The sequence below is a fragment of the Danio rerio genome, chromosome 3 (assembly GCF_052040795.2).
Source record: "Danio rerio strain M-AB ecotype USA chromosome 3, GRCz13ab, whole genome shotgun sequence".
NCBI lineage: Eukaryota > Metazoa > Chordata > Actinopteri > Cypriniformes > Danionidae > Danio > Danio rerio.
This window is the reverse complement of record NC_141023.1, coordinates 26,713,496-26,735,550: the sequence shown is the minus strand read 5'-3', so window position 1 is coordinate 26,735,550 and position 22,055 is coordinate 26,713,496. Positions and strand designations below refer to the sequence as shown.

The 22,055-nt window shown below is 37.7% G+C and overlaps 1 protein-coding gene across 2 annotated transcripts in view; it reads right to left on the bottom strand.

Annotated features, from left to right (window-relative positions):
- Positions 1-8,398: 8,398 nt before the first annotated feature.
- The window catches only part of grin2aa (glutamate receptor, ionotropic, N-methyl D-aspartate 2A, a), a 205,608-nt gene continuing 191,951 nt past the window's right edge, over positions 8,399-22,055 (bottom strand). For both annotated transcript variants that reach the window (XM_087244555.1, XM_087244554.1), the window contains 4 exons: positions 20,461-20,621; positions 18,040-18,227; positions 15,765-16,003; positions 8,399-14,818 (listed from right to left, as the gene is read on the bottom strand). In XM_087244555.1, coding sequence (XP_087100681.1) covers positions 13,022-14,818; positions 15,765-16,003; positions 18,040-18,227; positions 20,461-20,621 — 2,385 coding nt within the window. In that variant the 3' untranslated portion in view covers positions 8,399-13,021. The remainder of the gene's footprint in view (positions 14,819-15,764; positions 16,004-18,039; positions 18,228-20,460; positions 20,622-22,055) is intronic.

Genomic DNA, 22,055 nt, shown 5'->3' with positions numbered 1-22,055 from the left:
AGATTATATACTTGGGAAAATAGTAAAATGGTTTAAAAAAAATTTTATATAGAGAACATTAAGTTAAATAAAGTTTAATATATATATAAAGTTAAATATAGATTTAAGTTAAATATAATTTAAAAAAATATGTAAATAAACCTTTTAAGGTACCGATCCAGCTTTGGTAGTACAATTTGTCTATGATAATAGACAACATGCACATTAAAACAGTTACAGTTATTATTAACAGTTATTATTAAATAACAGTTTTTTTGTTTGTTTGTTTTTATAAAGAAATAATAAATTATGAAGTTATGCACATTTTTAGACTGCTAGTATGACTGCGATTTGATGCTTCGCAAAAGTTTCAGACACCTTCATTAATATCAAAATGCTTTTAATTTATTATTACGCCGATTATTCCGCTCTAAATATAAAACTGAATAAATTGCTAAATACTCTTAACTCATGAAAGTGTAAAGCCTGTACAAATGTGGAAAGTTATTGCAAATCAAATGTTAAAAATTTAACCGTTTACTATGAATTTCGTGTAATTTTTCTTACACAAATAATTAAATATTAATCAGATGATGTCATTACACTGCTGTGACATCAGCCAATCGCTGCATTGCTGATCATGATTTCGAGGATCAATAGATCTGTCCTTCACAACACAAGCATCGATCTTAGATCAGTTCATCCAGACATTTTAATCTGATTTGCAAACTTGTTTGAGGAACCAAATTAGCCAGAGATCAGATTAAAAGTTCCAGGATCTGCCAAACCATCTTAGTTCATTTAAGCGAGGTACGAAGAACGGACCCCAGTTCACACTTTAATCTGATATTGGCTACATTTATAAAAACAATGCAACAACTTAAAATAAAAATATTTTTATGATAGTCATAATTAAAATAACATTTTGATCATAATTAAAATCTATTATTTATTTATTTTTTGTTATTGAAAAGCACAAAATTAAAGACAAAAACTACCATTCAAAGACGCAGGAAGCCTCAAAAAAATGTTCTCTCAAAAAATATAAATGTACGGCTTAATTATATGACTCATGCAGCACAATAAACCACACAGAACGCAAGCACGAATTCAAATCTGGAAATAAAATCAAAGCAATTGAAAGAGCCCTGCAGTTAAACATGATAATAATATTACCCTTCCCGTTTCTCCATGGTTTGTTACATTTATTGGATTATTTAAGATGCAGTGTAAAACTTCATCTCTCATTCTCCCGTGTGAGGTCGCAACCTGATAAAGGACGATAGACTGAAACAAGCAGCATGTGAAACAAGCTGGAACTGATAAGCAGTCAACGTGAAGCACATGCATTTGAATACATGCCCTACATACCCAAATAAGTCTGCTTCAATTGCTGGAAATCATATTCAAAGCGGTCAGCTGGGGGATCCATACTGGTAACCCAGAAAACTTTTTGGCTTTTCAATAATGCTAGAAGGTATCCTAGAGCATGGCACATTATTGGGTATCACATAAATCTTATGCCCTGTGCATTAGAACTCCAGAAAGATGAGCCATTATATGTACAATAACTCTGGCCAGCGAGACCTGCTGATCTGAATACATTCATAATGAATAAAAATAATTTGCATTTATTCATCTAGCAGACGCTTTTATCCAAAGCGGTTAATAAGTGAGGATAAAAGTCATTAAAGAGTATATAAATGCTATGACAAGTTTAACTATTTTGTTTGTTTGTGTTTTCAAAGAAATATAGAGTGCTTTAAGAAGGTGTCTGGTGCATATGGAGAAGAAAAGAGTGTCACCTGTGGTTTGTCAAGCTCTCTCACCTACTTGAAGCACACTAATAATTGCTAGATGTTTTTAAGAAACATGGATTGTTGGTAAATTGTCAGCTGCATATGGCGAGACCGCATTTACGTAGGACTTCCGACAGATTATTTCATTTATAATCGTTATACTATTAAGCTATGGGGTTGTCAAAATTATTGACTTTGGTACCAATCAGTATTAAAATTTTAAAAATATTCATACACTACAACCACTTACTGTACTGTATATATAAGCTGATGTCTTTCAAATGATCCAGTGTCTGTGTGTCAGTGTTCGCGGTTAATGAACAGCAGTGAAGAGTGCAGTGAAATCACAATCACGTTTATATCTGGTGAGAACATAAACACAACAATCAATCAGCGGTGTTTACAGACATCAACGTTTTTAAAATATTAGCACAGATCAGGACCCAAGTCATTATTTATGTCAACTCTACTAAGCTAACATGTGTGGTGGCCAAAAGAGCTCAAATGCACTGGAAGTTAAGAAAACATGAAAACACCAACAAATTGATAAAACATCTTTGTCAAACAAAAATGTTCTGCAAATACATAGAGCACAATGGAAATGTGTAGGGAGACCCCAAAATATAACAAATCCAGATGCTTCCTGTTTAGAGTCAGAGGTGTTGTCTAAAATCTGAGCAGAGAGTTTCTTGTTTATTTTAACATACTGGTTGTATGTTTTTTTACGGTTTGTATATTTTTAGCCCTATTAAGCTGATGAATTGCACTTTTTGGGGTCCCCGGACACAGTTTTGTTGTGGTTTGCAGTGCATTTTCTTTAGTTGCATCTGTTGCGAGAAACACAAATGTTTTATGGTTTCTCCAAAACTGTTTAGAAGTACATTTTCTGAAATTGAATGTGAAAAGTAAGTTGCAATAATTTCTTCTAAAAATCCAAGTGAAACAGGTCCTTGGACAAAATACGATTCCATTAGTTGATGTTACTTAATGTATTTAAAACTTGAACTAAGAATGAGCAATACTTTTACAGCATTTTCTATTCTAACATTTACTATTGCATTTTTAAAAAACATGATGTGCTTTTTAACATTAGTTCATGTATTGTGAGTTAATGGGAACTAACAATGAGCCACTACACTAAGTTGAAGAAATGTTAATAAATATAATGCTCATTTGTTTGTTTATTGTTTGTAATTTTATTGCAAAGTGTAAACAGTTTTTCAATTGCGAAAAAAAAAACTATAGTCCATAAAATACCATTTAATAATTAGGGAAAGCTGTCTAGAATTCTATAATTTCAGATTTACACAGTTCAAACGCTGGCCCAATAAGCCTTTCCAAAGTGCAACCATTTTACATTGTTTGTGGTAGGCTATTAAACAATATTACTCAAAAAAAAAAAAAAAACAAAGAAAGACAAGACAAAGACAAGATTCACTTTAAAACATGAGCGTTTAACAAGTTTGTTAATCAGCATGTAAAAATGCAAAACTTTAATTGTTTTATCATTGTAGTCGATTATGAGCAGAATGTACAATATATTTTTCTGTAGAACTCTGCATTTTAAAGTAGTAAAAAAACATGCTTACCTCTTTGGAAGCTGTGACGTCATCGCTTTTTTGAAGGACTGAAGATAATCAATTGCTACTCAGCATAATGTTGAAAAATCATACTATTATCGATCCAAGTCCTTAATTTAATCTTTAATAACCTCATTTTAAAAATGAAAAACCATATGGGAGCTGAGCCGACTTACAGTCTACTAAAATGTCAGGTAACAAGTCTTATTTTGACTGCTCAAGTACACCCCTACCATGTCGCTACTCATAAAACAAGTTGAAGGTCAGTTATCTAAGCTTGTCAAACATATCGATGGGGCACATAGTCTCCAATAGTATCTCTCACACGATCCATGACTCGCTCTTCATTCTAGAGAAATCTCAAAACAAAAACCAAATGTGCTGTAAATGTGAGTTTCGTATAGATTCATGAACAGCTGGAATTGATTTACATCTGAGTAAAAAAGCAAAAGGGGTGGAGCTTATGGTGCATTCTGGAAAGATCGATTGTTTTATACGCTTATTTCACATGGACACCATTTTAAAAAAATGAAAGCGAGGCTACGGTGGGAAACTCAGAAGTAAAGGCTCAGCACTAAACACTGCAACAACATGCTGTGTACTACAAACCTCCAGCTGTTGCTGCGATTTTTAAAATGCAGGTAGGGTGTTAACGTCGCTTTAATATAATTCAGTTAAGTTTAATTTAAACATTTAAAAGCATAATAGGCATCAAACAAAATCATAATCTCTTTAAGAGCCTATGTAACCTGGTGAGTGATAAAACAATGCAGCCCTCTGCAGCACATCCTCGTGTTATCTGTAATAGTGTTGTCCCCGTACTGAAATTTAAAAATCGTCCATTTCCTGTTATCATTTATGCTCTCATAAACAGCGACAAACTGAAGACTTTCACGGCCAATCACAGTCAATTCTGTTGAGCACTGGTGAACACAATGGCAAATCAGCACTGTTTAAAAACGCACTCAACATTGCTTAAATGTTAGCAGGAAATTGCCAATTTTTTCAGTACTGAAATTCAGTATCATAACAAGTCTAATGTAGTGAAAGAATCACCTTATTAACTTGAGTTTGATAAATGGCATTTAAAATGTGTATTTGGGAAAGAAAACGTTAGCTAACTAGTGTCGAGCCCTTTAACTTAGCTAAACATGAGGTCTGAAATCTCTTTTTAATTTCACTTTCCTTTCAGAATGAACCTTTAGGTCACTCGGAAGATAGTGAAATGATAAATTTGTGTTGCTTTCTTGTCGCTGATAAGATATACAGCCAGGTACACAGTGTTGCTGTGTGACTCAGGTGATACCTCTGGGTTTCTTCCCACCCGCAGCTTGGATTTCAATTTTAAAATGGCGGCTGCATGAAATCAGTCTATTGCAGTTAGATTTCCAAACAAAGTTATGAATGAAGAGTGGACTATTTTATTTCTTTCTTTTTTTTTCATTTCTAAAAAATGTATGAGGGTTTTGTAAATCAAAATTAGGTGCTATCATAGTTTTGTAGGCTATTTGCAGTTTTGTAAATAATAAAAAAAAACAGCCTATGTTAATTTCATATATTTTAACAAATTTAGCATCAGCTATGCGTCATTTATTGTACACACCAAGGTTTTGTTTGCCGTCAACGTTTAAACATATCTGCTGGCACAAAATGTACAGGGTATTTATTAGAATAAATATCAACACAGAGTAAAAATTGGTGGCAAATTACCAAATCTTTTGCTGAACATTTAACAATATTGCAAAAATAACTTTAGGCTGGGGTAAATTTTCATTACAATTACTAATATTTAATTGAAATAAGACAAATCTGCTATTGTTTTTATTCTCCGCTGTTATTTAGCAGTTTAGACAACACACAAATCTAGTTGTACTTAATTAATTAATACACTTTTAATAGGCTAAGAAAACCATGGCCTACTTTTAGACTAACACGCTGAAAAGAGATACAGTTTAACAGTCATAACTGCACTGGCCTTCAGGTGCATCCAGTTCAAAAATAAGATCTTTCTGACATGGCATGAATGCACCATAAGGTCAGCTGAAGCAGTTACAGTGTGTTCATTTTTTACCCGCACAATATATTCATCATCAAAATCTCTGGTTTTGTCATTTGGATTCACATATGCTGAGCCTCATTTGTTCAGCAGAACAGAGAAGGATCACAACAGAAGAAAAGAAAGCAGAAGGACAGTGTTTAGCCTAGAATGCTGTATTTTGTCAGCCCATGTCAACTGCAAAGAGTAAACGCTCTGGAAGTGGGTTTTGTTGGCTAGTTTGTAAAGTAATTAATTACAGGCTCAGTCCTGCCAGTCCACATCACACATGTGATGATTAATTGCAGTCCTTTACAAGATGCGAGCGAGAGATCAGGAGTCTACATTAGCCAGTGTTTGAAAATGAGCAAAGCTGAGCAAACTTATTCATTTCCCTTCAGTGAGCAACAAAGGCGCATCTGCGGCTGAAGTCATTCGACATGCACACACACAGATGCCGGCCCCTAGATTTGCTGTCACTGCGGATTTCGTATCAGCGCCTGCTGGGTCTTCTTTTGTATTTCTTCTTCATTTCTCTTTCTTCTAAAAAAAATGAGGTTACTCATAAAATTAAAATAGGAATATTTTCATGGCTGAGTTTAGACAGGTAACATTGTGTTTGCTCGAATGCTAATTCTTTAGTTCTGAAATGATGCAAGCAGTTCATTCCCAGTCAATTGATGTACACCGAACAGGTTTTTCATCTGAAGATAACATCTTCTATTGTTTCCTTTCTTCCAGTGAGAGCGAGCCATTGTTAGTTTTTTGACAGTCCCGTTATTGTGCTTTGTTCCAGCGTATTCAAGCATGAAACCTAAAGATCCATTAAATAGCAAAGACATAAGTGATAGTGCTTTCTTCTCTCTGAAGCACAAAGCCTATTTAGATATTGAAAGTATTTGTTCCAGTCATAGCAGATATGATCAATATCACATTACTGAAGAACAAAGGCAGAGCAGCGGAGGTGAGGTGCAACTTCCAGAACAATACAACATCCAATGCAGGCTGGAAATTGATGCAAAATGGCCTGAAATTATTCTCGACATATTTAGTGACAGTGTTTTCTTTTTACCATTGTGGTCTTTCATTTGGTTCAGAATTATTTACTGTAATAATGAGTTATCATTTGTTGAATTGAAGTAAAAACATCATGATTCAAAGTCCAGGTCATTAAAATGATTAGATTATGAGAATAAGATTTGTACTTTGTGGTTTTGTGGATATTTTTCTGATCAAGAAACGAATATGGGGGAAAATGATGAAAGAAAAATTAGACATAATTTAAATAAATATATATAAATAGGATGGATGGATGGATACATGACAAAAATTTGAATGATATTTTGCTCACCTAAAACTATGTTTTACTTACTCCCAGGGCTGTTTCAAGAGTTCACACTTGGCTGATGATTGATTATAAGAGAGTTTGGCATGCTGTCCCGGGAGAGAGCCCTGAGCTCAAAGGTTCTTAAGCCCTGGGCTCCCTCCCATTTGAAGGGCGAGAGGGGAGCCTTGAGCTCAGGTAGATCTCAACAACTCTCCCTTGATGAAAACTGTTGACTAAAAATTGAATGCTATGAAAAGATATGCTGCATGGTGAGAGATTAACTGTAGTGCAAAATTTAGATTTATCAATTTACTTGTTGTGCATGTTTTTGAAATGTGGGAGGAAACCCTAGAACCCGGGGAAACCCACGCTAGCACGGGAAGAACATGCAAACTAAACACAGAAACGACCACTGGCCTGTTGAAGGACTAAAACCTGTGACGTTCTTGCTGTGAGGCAACAGTGCTAATCACTGGGCAACCGAGCTGCCCTATGGAGGGAAAGGTGAAGAGGTAGGGGTGGAAGGGGGGATTCTTCAAATCCAAGATGACTGTAGTGAAAAAACCCTGGTTCTTTATAGTGGGTTAGGAATGGCCTGATTGGTGGATCATGCATGCTAATGCAGAACCAGCAATGATCAATCATAGTCACGTGATCCTCTCGAAATTAGTTTATGAATAAACTTTACTTATATTGAAGTTGATATTTAGCCACACCATGTTGATGTTTTGCATCTCTTTTTTAAAAGGTTGGTCATTAGCCCAAAGCTTAACCTCCAACCTGGAGGACCAGGATATAAACTACGGACAACTTAGCTTACCCAATTCACCTATAGTGCCCCAGCAAATAATGTTGTGTTTAATAGAGGTCTAATAGACATCTAAACCGAGACAGCTTGGCTAAAACAAACTTGGGCTGTCAGTGAATAGACATCTAAGAATAGCCCAAAACTTGACCAGTCATAATAGACAGATTAGACAGACTTTATATGTTTAGTCATTTATTTCTGTTGACATACATAGCTCATGACCATAGGTGAGAGTAGGAGAGCTATTGAGAGCTTTGTCTTTCGGCTCAGCTCCGTCTTTACCACAACGGACCGATGCATTGACCGCATTACTGCTGCCGTTGCACCAATCTGCCTGTCAATCTTACGCTCCATCCTTCCCTCACTTGTGAACAAAACCTCAAGATACTTGAACTCCTCCGCCTGGGGTAAGGACTTGGGGTCGGGACAGATTTAATTACTGCACTAAAAAAATTGGATTGCATCTTGAATCGTGATTGGGTCTGAAACTTTTCACTCAGCCAATATTTAGCCAAATTAAGCCAGAAAAGAAAAAATTAGAAATCACTCTTTTATTTCTCCACAGTGTCTGTGATAGAGCCTTTCTGCACACATAATGCCTCATTTCTGCTGCCAGCGAAGCTGCCTTCCCTGACTCGTGTAATATTGCTAGGTCACGGCCCCTGTTTCACACATGTTCAGCCTGAAGTCTCGAGGCCAGAGCGCCACATTTGTCGCCATTATAGCATGTACTGTACCAATCATCACTTGGAATAACCAGAGCTGTCAGTCAGTTTGCAAACCTTGGGCTTCACGAACTTTCTACATGTCTGCAACCTTCACCTGGAACACGGGCATCGGAAACACACCGCAACAGATACAGTGATCATATAAAGTGGCAGAAAGAGCCTTTATTAGAAAAATGAAACTTTGACTTATATACATGTTTTTACATCTTGTAACCCAGCACACGTCCTGCAACCACATTGTACTGACATTTCACAAGTCACATACCAGACCTGTTCCTTTAATATGATCTACATACACTTAAAAAAAAAGCAGAGAACGCAAAACAAAATCCGAACACAATACTTTTATGTTACAAAATGAGAGAACAGGAGATATGTTCAAACCGCCCCACTGAATTAGTACTTTCTCATGCAATTTTGCCAATAGCAGAAATGATTTCATTTATGCGAGTTTGTGTCAGCTTGGTGTAAGCGATTACTTCCAACTTACGTTAAAAAAAGTTTTTAAGACATTTCAGCACGCACACGAGTGATAATGCTTCATTATAAAAGAACATTTAGGCAGCAGGTCACATGGTTTCAGTGATAAATAGGTTATAGTCACATGACAATCCCCGCCCGCCCCTGTATAAAACACTGCTCTAAAATAAGTTCTACTTGTAACTACATAAAATATGAATGCAAAGCTCACAAGAGAGTGATTATTAAACATGAAACACAAGTGATTCATTTCAGACCAATGTTCCTTTCCTTATTGTGAGTCCACTAGGGTCATAATCATAGTCATTTATACAGGGAAGGCAGCGTTCCTTTGTCCCTAAATAAGTGCAAGTGTTCCAGCAGCTCTGTGCTCAAACATAGAATTAAAGATTTCAAATATCCATCACGAGAAATGCATTACAGAAATCAAGAAGAGCGTTTAGTTGTTAAACCGAAGGTGAGCGAAGATAATAATCAGTTAAAATGGCATTGCTTAAAAGAGCCACGACTGACAGCGAGTGTTTTTGTGTTGTTTCCAAGCTGCCATTTTGTTTTTTTGCTCCTGAGGGTTATAAAACGGCCTGAGAACGAAGGCGAGCGAGTCGGTACAGTCATGCATGAGGACTCTCGCTCCTGTCTTTAGCCACCTGCCCCTTCTCACTGTGCCTTGTGTGGCTCTGGCAGATGTAATTTGAGCTGAGGTGATTTCTCCTTGAAACTACCTCGATGGGAACTCAGCCAATGATGCAGTGACAGTACAACAGCTTGCCTGGCAGCCGAAAGCGCCTATTGTTCTTACTACACTGCACTTGGCAAAATATCAATTTGGGAAAGAATGGATTTCGAATGGTCTTACATGTGGATGAAGAAGCGACCTGGAAGGAGATCCATTGTGTTGTTAAGTAACGGTCTCACTTCCCTGCTTCACTTTTTCGATATTCTGCCCTGCTCGGTCAAAAATAATGCTTCACAAGGAACGAAAATTGGTTCTGTATGTATCTTTTGGTGTAATAGGTTTTCATAAAAGACAAACTAGCGATGGCAGCATCTCTGTTATCTGAAAAGACTTTTAAAGTCTAAATGTTCAGCATAGCGACCGAACGCCATTAGCCACTGATCCAAAAAGGCCCTTTCTTCATCATCCACAAACACAGATCTCTGCTAAAAGAAGTGGAGCGTAACAGACGTGAAGGACAAAACAGATTAACCCTTAACCGGCGCTTAAGGTGTAGTTGAGAAAGTACTAATTTTTTTTTTTTCTGAGATTTAAAGATCCTTGCTTACCGACTTGTACTACTGTGCCTAGCCTAGCTCGTCTTATGGAAATAATCTGCATCTGAGCTACTTTAAATTCACATTTGTGTACTATTCTATCAGAGGTAAATGAAACCAAAAAATATATACTATATAATATATATATTTTTAAATGAACTACAGATGGCTTTTGCCTAGCCAAAAACTGCTACATAAAATAACCCCACACAGTTCATCCGTATCCAGTTGCAATCAATACCTGACCTGCGCTGTTCCATCTGACCGCCTCCGATAACCTTCAACCAATAAAGAACGATGAAGTAAAAAGTACGTTTTGGTTTTCAAGATGTTTTTGTGTATAAATCCCAGAAGTCTGGTGGCCTAAACGACAGGCCAGAGTGACCACAGAGCTTTGGTTCATGAGCAGGATGGATTTGTACCCTGCAGTTTCGCGACTGTATGTGTGTGAACCAAAGAGGCCAGTTTTCCTCCCACTGATCTGCTTGCTCATCTTCAAGTGAATTGACAGTATTTACCTTACTAGAAAAAATCTGCCGCAACGCCTGTAGCCCCAACACCTGCCCCACCCCCAACCCCACCCCAGCCCAAAATGTTCAAGCTTAGAAAAAACTGCAGGGCTACAATCCCTGATAACAAACTGCACGGAGACTTGGAAGTCTCGTAAGGTGACGTTTCGTTTTGATGCAGACCTTGTGAGTTATGTCATTTTTTTCGGACATACGCTACAGAAAACGAGTGCTACTGTACAGACCTGTGAAACCCACACAAAAAATATTTACTCTGTATCATCGTAACTTTCATGAATTATTTGAGTATGAATTTACAAGCAATTTACAAGTGTCTTATATTCAAAATAGTTGCTAAGTCTTTGAGGAATTAAAAAAGCTCTATTCTTACAGCAAACCATAGATAACAGAGAAAAAAAAAGTAGACGTCATATCTTTGGAGGGATAGCCAACCCGGATAAGGACTTTTTTTTTTCCTTTCTCTCTCTCTCCCTTTACAGGTTAAGTCTGGCTATATGTGACAGGCAGGAGACAGAAAGCATAGCTGGTGATGTTTTTACCTGCCAATCGAGGAAGAGCAAGCATATTCACCTCGCCTCAAATAGGATGTGAAATCAACGCAGATGTGGCTCTGTGATTAATACTAGAGGCTAATACCTTGCTTATTTCCCCAAAACAGCAGCTCTGCAATATGAATGATCATTTTCTTTCCATATATATGCTATATTTGCACCCTGTTACAAATAATTTGTGATCATTACATCATAACAAAAACATAGAAAGAGTTACAATTGAGTTGCATGCCATTATTATAATTCATGTTCATGTAATCAAAATACATTTTCCTTAAAGACTGGGGTTATTACAAGGGTGAAAAAATAACTGAAAAAACAAGTTGCAAAGAGTAAAAACTATGTATGGCATATATATGATTACACGACCTTGATATTTTACATGTGCATACGCACATTAGCTTCTTAAAGCAGCACTTCATATGATGAATATGTTCATGATTACGATAGTGATGACATATTCAAGATAAGTGTACAGTGAATTATGTCACATTATTGGGGAAGTTCAAAGAAATCAAGTCTGATATGAGAGTGGAAGCTGCTAAAGCAGTCATAAAACACGTTCACGTCGATACACATCCTGTTTTCCAACAAACGTTGGAGTCGTAAACATTAAGCTCATTTCAGAGATGGCTGCAAGATCCTCTCTCTACTGTTCACATAAACACGACCGCAATGGAAGTCCTCAGACCTCCATAGCGAAGTGAAGGGAAACATGCCAAAACGCAATGTGAGTGTGCCTTTCAGTAGTGCACAGAAAATGTTAGACAAAATGACACAGAACCATCCTGAGGTATTTGATCTACACGATTTGGCTATGTGTTCTGATTCACATTGCATGGAGTTCATTGAGTGTGTTCGTACAGTATAAAGTTTAGTAATAGGTCTGCAGAACAAAGGTCTTGCATGGTAGTCCTCAATGCGAATAGCATGTTGATCATGTTACGGACTGCAACAGAAAACCAGTGCTCTAGTTCAGACTTCAAGCTTCACATGCGGCCCTCGTTACACTTAATGAATGGATTGCGACAGCGCAGCCAGGCTCCACCAAACTACAGTAAACAACAGTCTTCGAGAGGTGATGCTCTGATTCGGTTTCACAGTGTACAGTGACGGGATGGAAGTACTGAACAAAAGAAATGCAAGACAAACTTCCATTGATAAAACTTCCCCACAATCTTCAAATGGAGGATCAACACAATATTCGAACAACTTACATACAGGTCAAGTTTTCATTGCACAGATGACCACCTCAGCTTTCAAATGAAATCACCTTAATGTAAGTATATCTTCAACCGAAATAAGACAGGAAAATAAACACACATGCAAAAGAAATCTATTCCTGACAGTAATATAGAAGTTCTGTTTATAAAGCAGAGGTGGGCGGTTAACTAATGATTATTGTGCTACCAAATAAGATAGAGAAAGATAGAGTCTAAATTCTAAATAGGGATTAGAATGCCAAAAATCCCGAGTCTATAGTAATAAAAGCAAAAATGCAATTGCTGAGTGCCATGAATGAAATACCCTTGCTTGACTTCAGTTCAGGAGCTATTCCAGCCACAGTCTGTCTAATAAAGGTACGCTCTTGTCACATGCAACATGGGGCCAAATACCTGAAACCCCATCTTAAGATCTGCTTCGGTCCACCATGGCTTCGGCTCAGAGCTTCGAAGCCTCAGATTCGCCCTAGCACTCTGTGTTTTGAGAACACACTAGCATTAGGCCAAGTGTGGGGGATAATAAACTTCCATGCTGGACCGCATTTAATTACACTTGACTAACTGTCTTTCTGCAGATACCTGCCCAGAAAGCATCTTAAAATGCTGGAAACCTTTGGAAATCGCTCGTGAGCGGTATCTCGGGTACTTTGTAGATGTAGGTGACTGTGGCATTCTAAGTGAGTAAATATTTCAACTACACAAAAAAGCATTAAACATCTGACTCGAGACTAGGTATTTTCTTATACACTCGTCTATTGCTAAACTGCGAAGAGTTGAGAACCCGGGGAGCTGAGTATGCACTAGTCTTGTTGGCTACATAAGGCATTACATGCTCTGAAATGTACATGTCATTGGGTATTCGACCATCCCTGGAACAGTATGAAGTGGTGGATTTCACAGAAGACCTCAGATTGTTCTCGTTCCTGGCTTTGATGGGAGCCAACTGTTTGTAAATATCCGAGGAGCTCCTGCCGTGGACCAGGCGAGTGTCGTCCCGTATAGATTGCATGAAGGGGTTGTCCGAGGGGTGATCGGGGTAAAGTGACTTACTACGCTTGCTTTCCTCCAGGTTTCGGTTAAAGAGCATGGACCTGCTGCCGAACAGTTTGTCAGCCTTAATGTTAAACATGTTTGCATAAGGGCTGTCCTCCAGGAAGCGATCCTTCTCTTTTAGGCTGACGCTTCGCGCCGGCCGGTTCAGGTCAATCTCTTTGGGCTTCTCGAGCATGATATTGTCAAAGGAGTGCTGACGACTAAGCTTCAGTCTGTTCCTCCTCTGTACGTGTGGCCCATCCGTCTGAGGCCAGTAGTGGCTGAACATGTCATCATGGTGCATGCTAGGGCTAATCATGGCCTCCTGCAGCATCTGATCTTCACTGATGTCGTACAGGTTGCCCATGTGGAGGCACGCCTCGCATCGATTATACGGCGAACGTGCGCCGGCGTACGGCCCTGTGTTGTAGTTGGGCACCTTAGAAAGGCAGCTCCTGCAATGAGTCTGTTTGAACCGGTCATTGCTTTCATGCGGACTGATATTCTTCTCCTTCAAGCTGTAGTGTTTATTGTAGACATTGTCTGGTAGGAGGTCTGATTCACTTTGATGCATGGGGCTGCTGTTGAGATGGATGATGGGCTGGTCGCATTTTCTGTAATTGTCATTGTGGTCGGAGTAAATTTCGCCAAAATCCAAATCGTCAGTTGTTAGGCCTCTGCCTTCCCTGTAGTGCTGTGGATCTGAGTGCAGACTCAGCTCCCGGTCAGAGTCTATGGTGTATATTTTCTCCCGGCCCGCTCCGCCCTGCTTATTTTTTAAGTAGGACAGCTCTACTTCACTGCAATCCCTAGGGTATTTTGACGTCATCGATCTTTTTTTTAAGTTATCCTTGGGTTTCAGGTGCTTGTTATTGTCTGGATCCTTGTAGGAGGTGGCCCTGCTCGAGCAGTCGGAGATATCTGAGTGTGCGGTGTCCTCTGGCAGGTACCTCTGACTCTTCATGGACAAGCGGGGGTCTAGGGTTTCAGGACCCTGAGGAGTTTGACGCAGAGTATCCACAGATTTCTTCCACAGAGCTCTGGGTTTTGCATTGGTCTGAGCTGTGTCTGCACTCACCGCCACCTCTACAGTATTGGGGTTTGATTCATTGAGAGTGAGGGGATGCTGACCCTGAAAGATGTAGTTGTTCAGATGGTCCTTGTGCCGGTTAGTCAGATATGACTGCAAATCACTGGAATCCCCGTAGATGTCCTTTTGGGCATAGCTGCGATTGTCGGTGTAGATGAAGTTCCCTTTCTCTGCCATCATGTCCATGATCATTGGGCTTGCTGAATGCATGAACTCACCGCCACGTTTAGGAGAGTTGATCCTGGAGCCACTGAGGTTGGTCATATTAGTCATCTGTTTGGCAGACTTGATAAGCTTAAGCATGTTGGATTGTGGACTAAAGTCCAGGTCAGAAGACTTTTTCTTCATATCGATATGGACGCCATGTATGCAACTCCATATACCCTACGATTAAAAAGATAGGATAAAGTTCAGTATTCATACATTAACCTTTCTGTCTGTGTATTTTTCATACTGTATTACAAGACCCCTATATCTGATCTTACCGCAGAGACTAGCAAATGCATTCATCACTGAGATCAAAGAACACTTATTAAGTTTTTAATCACAACATAGATCAAGGCGGTGACAAAGATGCTTTCAAATTTAAAATGAATTGCCAAGGGGGTTATTTTGAAAGGCATATTTCGTTTAAAAATGATGCTGTCCTCCTACCATCTCTGTCAATCTCTTTTAACTAGTAAACATTCTATTGGTTATGCTTGGGTTCCCCAAAACCGGCATTTCATTACCTAAAAGATGCTGATCAGAGACAACATATTCTCACACTGACAGCAGCATGTAAACAAAACCATCAGGGATCGAAACTAAACAAAGACATACTGAGCTTTTGGCGATTCAGGAGATCATGCTGTCAAAACAGACTGCTGCTCTGTCATTTTTAAGCTCCCTGGCCATGGAATGAGTGGTCGAAGATCACATTTCTGACAAACTTTTTCTTTCAAACACTGGCCATGTCAGGGTAAAGATTGAGCTCAAACATTAACTGGATTACAGCTGACACTCTCACACGTTAAGTTGAGTGATATTGACTGTCCTTACTGTCAGGACAGGAAAACTCAGGCTGCAGATTATTTCTGTGGCATGATATGAAAATCAATAACCATGAGGGCGATCCAAACAACAAACAGTGGCCTCTCAACATGTGGTAGTTTCATTGTCTCTCCCACAGTAAAATGTAAACACAAAATTATAATGTTCTGTACAGGTATAGACCAAGTCCCACAGCACAGACAGATGTCAACTATGAGTGTTGCCATGTTAGCACTTGTTTTTGCTGACTTCACATTTTCACAACTTATTGAGCAAACAGACTGAATGAGAGCCTTACCCTGCTGATGGAGAAGAGCAGGCCGGGCGTGCCTGAGCAGACGCCTGTGAAGCAGTATCTGAGTCTCCAGTAGAACAGGTGCTCCCAGACAAAGGTAATGAGGCTGAGACCCATGGCAGTCGCCAGCATGTAGAACACTCCAGCCATGTTGTCCACATCCAGCTGGCTGCTCATTACCTCGTTCTTCTCATTGTGGCAGATTCCAGTCAGCCACTGAGCCTCCAACTCCTCCATCTCACCTGAAGAGAGATGCACATGCCCAGATCCACGTCATCAATCAGCTTTCTCCAAATTCATGTACACCTCAGTGGGCCACACCGCTACCGTCCACAGACGAATCCTCCTGTTCCAGAACTCCCTATGTGCTAGCATGTCAAACTGAGGATCAGTAAAATTATACACTCAAGCTTCAGCCATATGTTAGTACCATCTGAGACTTTTTTCTCTTTCTCTACAAGGTGCAGCTGCCAGGAGGATAATTCTGTCATTTTTCATGCTCTGCGTACAGCATTACTGTGAAACATAGCTTATAGTGTATAGAGAGGGAAACAATGCAGAAATGCATGTTAAAAGAAAGCTAAATAATGTAACAGATGGGCATTCTACTTCTGGGTTTACAACACTGCATGATTTTTTTTTATATTTGTTTGAAGCAGATATTGATATTGAAATGTATTCATTTACCAGAGACTTTTATCCAAAGAGACTTATAAATGAGGAATTTATATACTTTCAACATACAAGAGACTGCAGCACATACATATTTCAAGATGTTAGAAATATGCACATAAATATGAGTAGCTGACACATAATGCAGATGTTTTGTGGGGGTAAAATATCTAAAAACGTATGGATATCCTGTTGTTCTGTCTATACTGTATATATGCAGGGCTTGACATTTACACCTGCCAAATGCGGGTGGATTTAGTCTATGGCAGGTTGGACAATCACACCCACTAGCGACTTTGGCTGGTTGAAAATAATAAAAGAATTGCCTGTGCTGGCTAGGCACTAAAGATTAGAACTATAGTTTATAATTTGTCAATTAATAGTTTGTCAATATGCGTGCAGATGTGATCTTAAAATCGAGAAGCAGCACGACTGTTCAATATGGACTCATTCCGAACGAGAGGATGATCAAACACACAGTAAAACACAGGCACGCTCCTGTTACCTTGCGTGAAGCAACCGTGCCTGGAAACGCAACTGGTACGATCGGTTCTCCTTGAAATAGACAGGACAAAAAAGCAATGCTCATGCACCCAATGTCCTGCTGGTTTCAAGAGCTCAAGATTTTTTGGTAAGCAGCAGCGGTTGCCACTTCTGCTTTAACCAATCTTTGAACAGATTATTACTGGGCCTAATGTTAACCGTGTGCACGTGATCATCCTTTTATTATCGCATATGTTTTTAACCTGGTTTCTTGCTTACAGGTATTTTTAACATAGATTAATTATCATCCCTTACTACAACATTGCTTTAATAGGAGATTAACTCTCCATTTATGTATAGTTAACTGGTCATCTGGGACCTTTAGCCTGGACGATACTGTGCATAATTTAAAAAAAACATGGCAATAGTTTTTTTATGTCATTTTTAATAAGATTTTTTTGTAGAATAAATTGTGTGCTTTTCTAGATTTAGCTTGTTTTGACACATTATTTAAAATTTCTGGCAAGGAAATAATTAGCTTGGTGTGGCCAGAGAAAAATAGTAAATTCTTAGTGTTGAGCCCTATAAAAAGTCACTTGAAAGAAAACTCATTTGCAATGTGACACTGTGAAACCACAACCCATTTTCTCAAGCTTTTTGAGCTAGATCACAACACGCAAAATGCAGCACACACTTGCATTGAGTTAGTTAATTTATGCATATAAAATATATTTTCCCAACAACAAAATTGTGGCTATTGAAAATGGCGAGTGGCTAGTAACGTTGGAAAACTACTAGCCACAGTGGCTGGTGTTCATGGAAGTGTATGTCAAGCCCTGTGTGTGTGTGTGTAGTGTATATATATATATATATATATATATATATATATATATATATATATATATATATATATACACACACACACACACACACACACACACACACACACACACACACACACACATATTTTTAATATTATTTGATATGTTCAATTAAATAGTATAAATAATATTGTTAGCACTCAAATGCAAATCATCTAGGCTTTATTTAAATATACATATTTTAAAAGAATTGAAATCCTTATAGTGCATTCTAACATGCATATGATTCTGAAGGCACTTACCATCTCCAATAATAGCGAGAATAGCCAGATCCACCGGACGCTTCCAGAGTGACCCCTTTTGGAGGGCAATGCCATAACCAGTGGTAGCAAAGATGTAGCCACTTCCAATGGTCACCAATTTACAACCCTCGTCTCTACCAGCCATATAGTTCAGCACAGCAGCATCATAAATGAAGGCATCAAGTTTGCTGGGGATAGAAAAGAGCACAGACAAATGGCAAATAGAGAGGTTAAATGTTCAGTGTTCTGAGTCATTCTCATTCATTAACACCAATGTCATGCTACCAAAAGCACTGAATGAATCATAACTCATTTTAACTTCACAGCAATGACGTAGTCACGAAATCACAAGTTTAAAGTGAGAGACAACACTGGGTGCAATCACACCACAAGAAGTGGAGAAAAATATACTGCAGAGAAAGCGATTTGATTGACTTTGGCCTGATTTTTTTATGCTGGGGTTGTCAAACTGGTGTCTGCAAAAGGGAGCAGGAAATTTGCAAAATGCATTTCATCAGTAAGAAGAAGAAAGAAAGAAAAAACAAGGCAGAATACTTTACAGAATTGTTTGTTTGTGTAAGCCTGCATCTTCCATCTTGCTATTGTTGCTTCTAACTTACTGGCGCTTTTGAATTCTTTGTACAGTGCTCCTTTGGAATAATATTTGTTGTGAAATGTGCAGAAACATGCAAATTGAAAATAAAGCATCTCTCTCATGCTGGGTAGAAAAAATACATGTATTTAATAGTTAAATCTTTTGACCTAGATTTTAGTTTTCTCTGCTTGTGGTACAATAATAAATAAAATACAATTCTTTTGTTTATTTATTTATACTTCACACTTTAAACTTTTGATATTAGTTTTTAGTTATAACACTAGAATCAGACTGCAATCTCAACTCTATATTATATGTCCACATAAGGGTCACAGCTGAATTACAAGATCACAATGGATCCAATTACCCAAAGAGCATAATTGGTTATCATTATTAATATAGTTACAAAACACACACAAACACACACACACAATCAAATTTGGTCAACACAATCAGTGAAATTTGTCTTAAACAGCAAAACTGTAGAAATCACACTCGACTTTAGACCCCACCTACAAACTGACATTTGGAGCCTTGGTGGGCTGCTTGTCAAACTCGATCTCTCTGTTGGAAAAGCCTTTGTCTAAGTCTCATTAGTCTGGTTGTCTGACATTTCAAGAATGTCAAATGTAACTCAGGGATCATGCTGACATCCAGTAGATTTGCTCAATGATTCTTTTGTATAGGTGTGAGCTGGCTGGATCTGCAGTATGAGTAGCTGCAGGAAACGATGCAGCACACAAGCAAAAGAAACCATCTGCACTTTATTAATACACTGCAAGGGCAGTTTAATAATGTGCATGTGCAGGACCGATCCACAAATATACAATGCAGGCTCGCTGCAGTTTAGAGAGATAATGAAAGCAGTTTAATATCCCTTGCCGATGATCTACTGCGCTTCTCCTTCTGCGCTTCTCCACATAGTATTCAGAAGGCAGTATTGCTAGTATTTCAAGAATTACATCAAGCTCAATTGTCTTCGTAAACAGTAATATAATGAAGATAAGTTCATTTTTTAAGAATAATTTTCTTTAAACTACACAAGCTCCCTTATGTTAGTAGTAAGGTTTTATGAGAACTTGCTATTTTTTTCTTAATGTTTTATTTATTTATTTTTCTTAGCCACTTTAATTCATTTTTCACAATTATCAGGATAATTTTAGTGTTTAGTTTTATAAATTTTTTTAAAAGAAAACATTACCTTGGCTAACTAATTGAAATGAACATTAAAATAATTCTACAAGTATAATCAAAACATTCAAAAGGGAAATAACAAAAACATCCTGATTACTATAGTGGAAACCTGTAAGCATTGACTTCCACACTTACAGTACTATGGTAGAAGAAGCTGACAAAAGTTTGAAACCATGTGAGGGTGAGTAAATATCAAAAGAACTAACTCTCCCTAATAATGTAATAGGTGTTATAGTGTAATAATCCCTAATGTAAAGTAATAATCCCTAATAAAAGTATATGTAATACTAAAAGAACTTTGTTTATTCCTCACACAAAGCTATTGTGCGGTATTTAAATCATTTTGTAGCTCGAAAGGCCGGGTAACATACTTTCTGTGTTCCACGGATGAAAGAAAGCCATACATAAATATGAAGTGACACAAAAGTGACTAAATAATGCAAAAATCTTCATTTTTGGGTCAGCTATTCTTTCAATAATAGCTCTGCCGCTTTATGAAAACACAGTCAGCATTCAGAGTAAGACTAGGGTTTACTGCATGCTAGCAAATATAATGACTCATTCACTACATTTCACCCATTCTGCTCAGCTACTAATGCTAGGATAAACACAGTGGTGTGTGTTATACTCACCCAGTTTTCAGGCTGACCAGTGCATCATTCACCCCGGTCTGATGGTACTTCACCATGTACTGATGCATGTCGGGGTAATTTTTTCGGATGTTCCTCTCTGTGCTGCCGTTTGGAACCGTTCCAAAGCGGAAAGGAGGAGAGTAGGAGTAGGGGCTCTGAAACTACAATTAAAACAACAAATAAACTATCAATAAAAGCACAGCAGGAAATGCTTCCATGGCAATAAATACAGGCAATAAAGCAGTTGAACATTGCGTTTTTATCACACTCTTAAAAAAATACTGCTTCCAATAAGAACAAGAAAAAGGTTTTTGAAGTTCACAAAGAACTTGTTAGTCTTTTGGAAAACCTACATAGGGGAATTGTAATGTACAATGTAACAATCCTCTTTTAAACATATTGAAGAAGCTTTGTGTGGATTTAAGTTTTGAAACTTGCAGTTTAATTAATTAATTTTCTATAGTTCCACTGAATTATAAAAATTTGGTTTTAAAGAAAGCTTGTTCACCTAATTCTGTTGATACTAATGAAAGATTATGTAAACAGCTGCTAAGTAAAAAAAAAAGGTTCTTTAGTTGCATCTGTGCTTCCATGAAGAAAATCAATTGGGTCAATGAACTATTCATTTTTTTTCCTTCAGGTTAGTCCCTTATTTATCAGGGGTCACCACAGCGGAAAGAACCACCAACTATCTGGGCATATGTTTTATGCAGCAGATGCCCTTCCAGCCACAACGCAGTGATGGGAAACACTCATACACTCTCGTATTCACACATACATGCATACACTACGGCCAATTTAATTTATCCAATTTTTTTTTCTTTTTTGCTTTATTAAAAAGAACTAGCAAGAAGGATTAAATGAGAAAAGAAGAAATTAAAAGAAGAAATCAAATTACATATAAATATATTACACACATTTTCCCAATCTTAGGTATTAACAAGAGTAATTAAATGCACTTTTACTACAGAAAAATGCATATATACAAACTTTTTTATGCAAAAATGTTTAAGGAGGAGCATATATTAACTGTTTTAATGGCTTTTCTATTTTTAGAGTTAGAAATTACTTTTATATACATTTGAATCTCTTTTTCTAGCACCATGAAGAGAAGTTTGCTTGTGGCAAACTTAAATTTATGTATGTGAAATTTACGTAATAATAAAATAAAGTTTATAATAAAACCAGCATCTTTTAAAGAGTGATCCTTCACATAACTCAAAATGACATGTTTATATGATGAGAAAAATGATTTTAAAATATTGAGCAATAAAAGCTTCAACATTCATTGAAAAATGTTGAGTATATTGGCAAGACCAAAATAAATGTGAAATAGTTTAGTTCATCCAATTCACCTATACTGCATGTCTTTGGATTGTAGGGAAACCAGAGCATCTGGAGGAAAGTGAAATGGGGAGAACATGCAAACTGGCCCAGCCGGGATTCAAACCAGCAACCTTCGTGTTGTAAGACGACATAATGAACTGTTCTTCAGTTTATTAAAATGCTCATTATGCTATGAATCAAAATGGTTCTCTAAATGTCTTTACTCTAGCATTTTTAGCCCAGGTTATTTTGAAACCAAGTCAATTTGC